The sequence below is a fragment of the Mycetomoellerius zeteki genome, unplaced genomic scaffold, assembly GCF_001594055.1.
Source record: "Mycetomoellerius zeteki isolate Tzet28-1 unplaced genomic scaffold, Tzet1.0 scaffold189, whole genome shotgun sequence".
Classification (NCBI taxonomy): Eukaryota; Metazoa; Arthropoda; class Insecta; order Hymenoptera; family Formicidae; genus Mycetomoellerius; species Mycetomoellerius zeteki.
Genome location: NW_017256846.1, coordinates 13,150 through 19,168, shown reverse-complemented (window position 1 = coordinate 19,168; position 6,019 = coordinate 13,150). Strand labels below are relative to the sequence as shown.

General features: G+C 30.7%; 1 protein-coding gene across 1 annotated transcript in view; it reads right to left on the bottom strand.

The window, feature by feature from the left end:
* Positions 1-3,437: 3,437 nt before the first annotated feature.
* Fancd2 overlaps positions 3,438-6,019 on the bottom strand; it is a 9,521-nt gene continuing 6,939 nt past the window's right edge. Inside the window, exons 11-15 of the mRNA XM_018446817.1 lie at positions 5,765-5,971; positions 5,398-5,695; positions 5,000-5,217; positions 3,716-3,924; positions 3,438-3,619 (exon numbers count right to left, since the gene is read on the bottom strand). Coding sequence (XP_018302319.1) covers positions 3,473-3,619; positions 3,716-3,924; positions 5,000-5,217; positions 5,398-5,695; positions 5,765-5,971 — 1,079 coding nt within the window. The 3' untranslated portion in view covers positions 3,438-3,472. The remainder of the gene's footprint in view (positions 3,620-3,715; positions 3,925-4,999; positions 5,218-5,397; positions 5,696-5,764; positions 5,972-6,019) is intronic.

The window sequence follows — 6,019 nt, the reverse complement described above, 5'->3', positions numbered from 1 at the left end:
AGTGCATCAGCGGAATGGATAAATAAAATGAGGATAATTCGCGCGTATGTGTGTATGAGGACAATGAGAGAGATGTTAATAACAAGGAGTGTAATGTTGAAAGGATAGATGATAAAAGAAAGGGTCTCCAACCACACATGTGAGTTGGTCGTGATTTTTTTATGAAGCGCGTGTAAATGTACAGAAAAATGCGTTTTTCTTTCCATAAATTACACAGCGTTTCGTTATCTTATTTCCTCTTGTTGCATCTTTACCTACTCCGTTCGCTTATTCTTGCCCGCGATCGCACGGAACACGTTGTTCTCTGATACAGTTCTCTAAAGTTCGTATCAGATTACGCATTGAAGATTAAAAATTACAAATTTGAGATTAGAATTCAATCAAAACGGATTAAAATTAAAATTATCTGATTAAATTTCATTCTTCAATTTTACAATCTCCAATGCGTAGGCGTAGTCTGATGCAGGTTTAAGAGAGGATCTCGTATAAAAGCTAGTGGGGTAGGAATGAGTGACTTTTGTTGCGAACTCATGCATCTCGAATCTTTTACAAGAAAAAAAAAAGGAGGATCCGCGCTTCGTGACAAAATTTCGTTTCTATATTCAATCGCGCTATATTAACGTCTAATTGTAAGAGACTATTTTGCGGTAAAGTTACAACGCTGATTATCAGTCCCTATATTTTTGTACCCAAATATGCAGTCTGCGTTTGTGATAATTGCATTTTGTACACATCTCTTTTCCCTCCTCGTGCAATTTGTCGGTGTGTAATGCTCGCGATTTGTTATTCGAATATAAGAATATTCTCGTGATTTTTTCGTGAATATTATTTGTTCCCGCTCGTGTTCTTTTCCAGCTAACGCTAAATATTCCTGAAATAGTCCTAAAATCCCAAAATGATATTCTAAGAATATTCCGGAATATCCCGACATTTTTAAAATGTAAGGCAACATTCAAATAATAATCGTCAAATTTCTATTCATACATCGTTACATATTAAGGACAATATTCGGAAAATATTCCATATTTTCTGCAAAATTGTAATTTTTAAAGAAATTTCAGGTCCGAATGTCCTTGAATTAATTTTTAAACGAAATTGTAGTATTAAAAATACAAAATTCGTTTAATTTCAATTGGATTCCAATTTGAATGTTTCATGAAATGCTGCGTTCTTTCTCACACAATTCGTATTTATGAGTTAATACATTTCCACCGCGGCCCTCTGTTGGCGGGGATGCGTACTGGTCGTGGATGAGTGATTATCGTGATATATACAAAAGTGTTCATAGAATATTTCGTACATTTTATTAACATTCGAACATTCTATGAAAATTCTTTTGCTGTTCCGAAATATTCGACATATTGGGTATATAATCGAACTTTTCATGAATAATTAGCTTTAGTTGGATTCATTGCATATCGATCATTTCAGACGATTTTCATGAAAGAATGGTTCTGTTGAAGTACATAAAAATTAAGTAATAATTAGGCTAGATAAAGATCTGAAAATAATTATGTTGGACCATCAGAATAATTATGTAGGACCCTCAAGCATAATAATGCTGTAAAATATTTTGACATTTTAGTAATCGACTTGAGCGTCCAATATAATTATTTAGATGGTCGAACATAATTCTTTTTACGTACTATATAACAAAATCATTCTTTCCGTGTACGATGCGTTTGCTCGACAAATATACAGATGCGCAACTGCGTGTAATAAATGGTAGCATTAATATTTCATCAGATTGATTAAAAATTTAATATTTCTGTAGAGAAAGAAAGTGAACGAAACAACTAATAATCGTTGATTCTTATTTTTCAATCCCGGAGAGAGAGAGAGAGAGAGAGAGAGAGAGAGAGAGAGAGAATTGAAATGAATGAATTCTAATTGAATATATTAGGTCTGTTTTTTTATTCCTGCACTAAACTGCACTATACCTATCTCGCTTTAAGTTCCAAAACACTAGTTCATGCCATAAAAAACAGACCCATTAAATGCAGTATTTGTTAGTCAATATAAAATAACGAAGCAAATATTTTTATAGTGTTTTTGCATTATTATTGAATGGAAAACACATCTGAGGGTGATTTAGTGTGAAGAATATCGCATATCGTGGACATTGAAACAAAAGTTTCTTCGAGTTGTTTTTATTTCATTATTCGCTCGCATTCGCGGGGTCTACAATAGAAGTCGTAGCGGTCGTAGGGTCTTAAGTCGTAGAAAATTGACCAATCACAGTCGATTATTCTTCTCATATTCGACTGTGATTGATCAATTTTCTACGACTTAAGACCCTACGATCGCTACAACTTCTATTGTAGACCCCGCATAAGCGATTGATCTCTCTGGCGTGTAATATCTCAGATCGAATGGCAGTTCTCGATAATTTAAAGTGTCAGCAGCGATGCAATATGGACAAGGTTAGTTTAATGGATATCTAAGTATAGATCCCGATAAAATCTTGCAAGAAACTTGCAGTAAACGTGTGTGATAAAGATAGTGTCTCAGAGTATCATGAAAACTTGGCAATTCAGATGTATATGTACATGTAAATAGATATTCTCTGTATCTCTCTCTCTCTCTCTCTCTCTCTCTCTCTCTCTCTCTCTCTCTCATATACATACATATATATACACACACACACAGAACGAAATCACGAAACAAGGATCTTTCCCTTGAACATTGATGAAATTTCGTCAAATTTCTTTCATCTTTTTCCACATTATATCAGTCTTTGTAGATTAAATTTCGTTTATCTTTCCGACTCTTTGTTAGAATTGCCATGTTAAAAGTTTACCGGATATTTTTTCTTTGGAATCAAAATTTAAACTGATAAACCGGATAGAAATGATAATCATAAAATTAAAGTAATGTGCACTTTAGGGGAATCCGATTACTTTGATCTTGACATATGTTGTCAAGGTCATGATTTTTAGTAACTCCTAACAGATTTTAGCCGGCGCTCGTTATTTGTTAAAAAATTAATAAGAAATAAAGTTGATAACACCAACGTTTCGTGAACTTTGCCGGTCGAGGAGCGCACTGATACTGAGCTGCTCCTCCGGAGGACTCCCTTTTTATAAACTCTGTTAAGAGGGGGATGTTTGGTGGGGCGTTAGCTTCGGGACAGGGTTCTTAGCTATTAATAGAAAAAGAAGAAACAAGAAGAAGAAGACTACGACCGTCGCAGTGCGACGGCAAGCGTTTTCTCAACTTTAAACTCAATTTTTTATGTATAATATTTCCGACATGTAATTTTAAGCACTCGAAATCCTCATCTTAAAAATTACAAGAAATGAATAATATTGATCTTACCTTCCACGAACACAACAAAAACAAGCCTTTTCGTAACATTCTTTTTAATAAAATAAAAAAAAAACTAGATATGCTATAATATAATGCAATATTTCAATAAAATATTATTTCTGTAATTAAATCGCAGAAGCTTATATTCTTTCTCATTATACGATTACGATTCATCAACATCATCATTTTCGTCTTCTATTTCTTCTATTAAATTTTCGTCTAAATCGGAGTCCAAAATTTCAGATGATGCATTTGTTAATTCTTCTGAATTTATATTCATGTCTGGTAAAGTAGTTTCCTCTGATGACGTCTAGAAAAATAATAAATTCATTTTCATTAGCAAAGTTTTGTTTCATTCAATACAATATGCAAAACAAAATAAATCAAAATCTAAAATGATAAAAACCTGCGAAAAAATTTCCTGGCCGTCTAAATTCTTATTGACAAGATTTCCCATCCAAAATGCTGTTGCACTATCGTTAAGGACCAACATTCCTTTGACACTATAAACTAATTTCTCTAATGTAGATTTCGCTATAGGCACATATTTAAACAATAGTAAATTCCTTTTTTCTGTGCAGTCGCAACATATGGCATGTAAGTATCGTGTACCACCTAAACATAACATCTATGGTGAATAAATTAGAAAACTAATCTTTTTACTTATTTTCTATTATTAGGAGCTGCGTTCGATTTGAATGCTCATGTACTGTAAACTTCATTCTATCTTTATCGTACACATGCAGAAAAAAATAGAATGAAACTTACAGCGTGTGAGCGTCCAAATGAAGCTAGAGTATTTTCTATTGTAGAATGTTTTATAATTCAAGATTTTAACTTAACTAAAAGATTTTTTGATAAATTTAGAAACAATTTTAACAAAAATATTCAGATTTTTTATGACTACAAAAAGATTGAAAACAAAAAGTTTTTTATGAATTAGATAAATAGATCAGCTAGATTGATTAAAATATATCTGCTACTTTAAATGCTTACAAGTAAAAGAACATAAAACTAATTTGAGCAAAAAACTTTGTTTATTTTAGGCCCCTTACGACTAATAATGAATTGTATATATTCAGAATGTTTACTGAAATCTTGCAAAAAAAATTCTCAAATTTTTTCGAAATATTTTTGCCCAAAATTCCAGGTAAGATTAAAGAATTTTTTTATACAACTTTGAAATAAATTGGAGTGTAAGCAATGCAAACAACTAGATACCGTAAATTAGTAGGAGATAAAGTACGTTGATTATTTTTTACGATTAGAGTAAATCGCGAAGAAGTATTGTGTAGTGTTCGATTCGCGTGCCTCGATTGAATTTTTGCTATAATAAGCAAAGAATTTCCAATAACGTTACAACTAACACTCTGGACGTAGAGAAAAAAAATAAAAATATTTTTAATATATTTTTCTAATTTTTCAAATATCTCTAAACAGTGTCAACAAAAAAATTGTATGGAACATTTTGATTCTTTAATAATCATTTTAGCTAAGTTCCATTATTAGCCGCAAGGAACTCAGAATTCATAAAGATTGGCAAGTTTCTTTATAACAATAAATTTTCTTTTACATTTTTATCGACAATGACGAAACATTGATTCCAAATTTGTCAAATAATCTATAATAATCTAAAATTAAATTATGTTATACGGAATTATTCTTGTCAATAAAAATAGTTATTCCTTACTTTGCATCATTTTTAGAATACTAGTTACATCGTCTGTTTGATATTTCAGATTATATTCAAGTATTGGCATACCAATATTTAGAAATTGTTTTATTAACATTGGCATGTAACGCAAAAATAGTTGTATGATAGTCTTTGTTTTCAAAGTTTTACAAATTTGCGCAAGTTTTTGAACATTTAAAGTAATATTGTGCCATATCTTTATTCTTTTTGGATCTCTAAAAAAAAGATTTGCTCAACAAATTTTAAAAGAATTTGTATGCGTATTCATACTCTAATAAATCCTTAAAAATAATTCTATATAAAACAATAATAGCATAATAATAGCATAAAATTCGTTCAACATTTTTTTTAATGAATTTGACTTCTACATTTTAAAGAAATAAAATAATACTTACGAGTTGACCGCTAATAACGATATATTTATACCTTTAATTAAACCGTCAAATAATTTTTTATATAACAAATGAAAAATATTTCTTTTCACAGAAGGTATTCTTGTTAAAGAGCTTTGAATATTTTCAAAATTGCTGACTTCATCTGGTAACCATTCTAAAACTGATGTTACTGTATCTAATGGCGACAGTTCATTATCTATCCAGTTATTTAATAACTGAATAACAAATAATCTATATTGAGAACCAGTATGCTTGTCTTCGGGCCACTCCAAGCAAAGAAATCCATATGCTAATTTTGCTAAAATCCATAATATAATTAAAAAATTTGCAAAATTTTCAATATTTATCAAATACTTATACCATTTACCATGTTTACTCTTATGCTCTTGGATATAAGTCTCAGAATGTTTCATTAATGATTGGCACATATTGACAAGAGCAGCAGCTAATGCTATTTCCGTAGCAATATCCATTAACGATTCAAAATATTTGTATGATTCTGCAACAAGTTCCTTACAAGACCGCAATGAAGTATTTTCCTCATTGACTTGTTTAGCCAAACTACGTAATCCCTCTGAAAAATCAATAAAATATGAGTAATATATATATATATATATATATA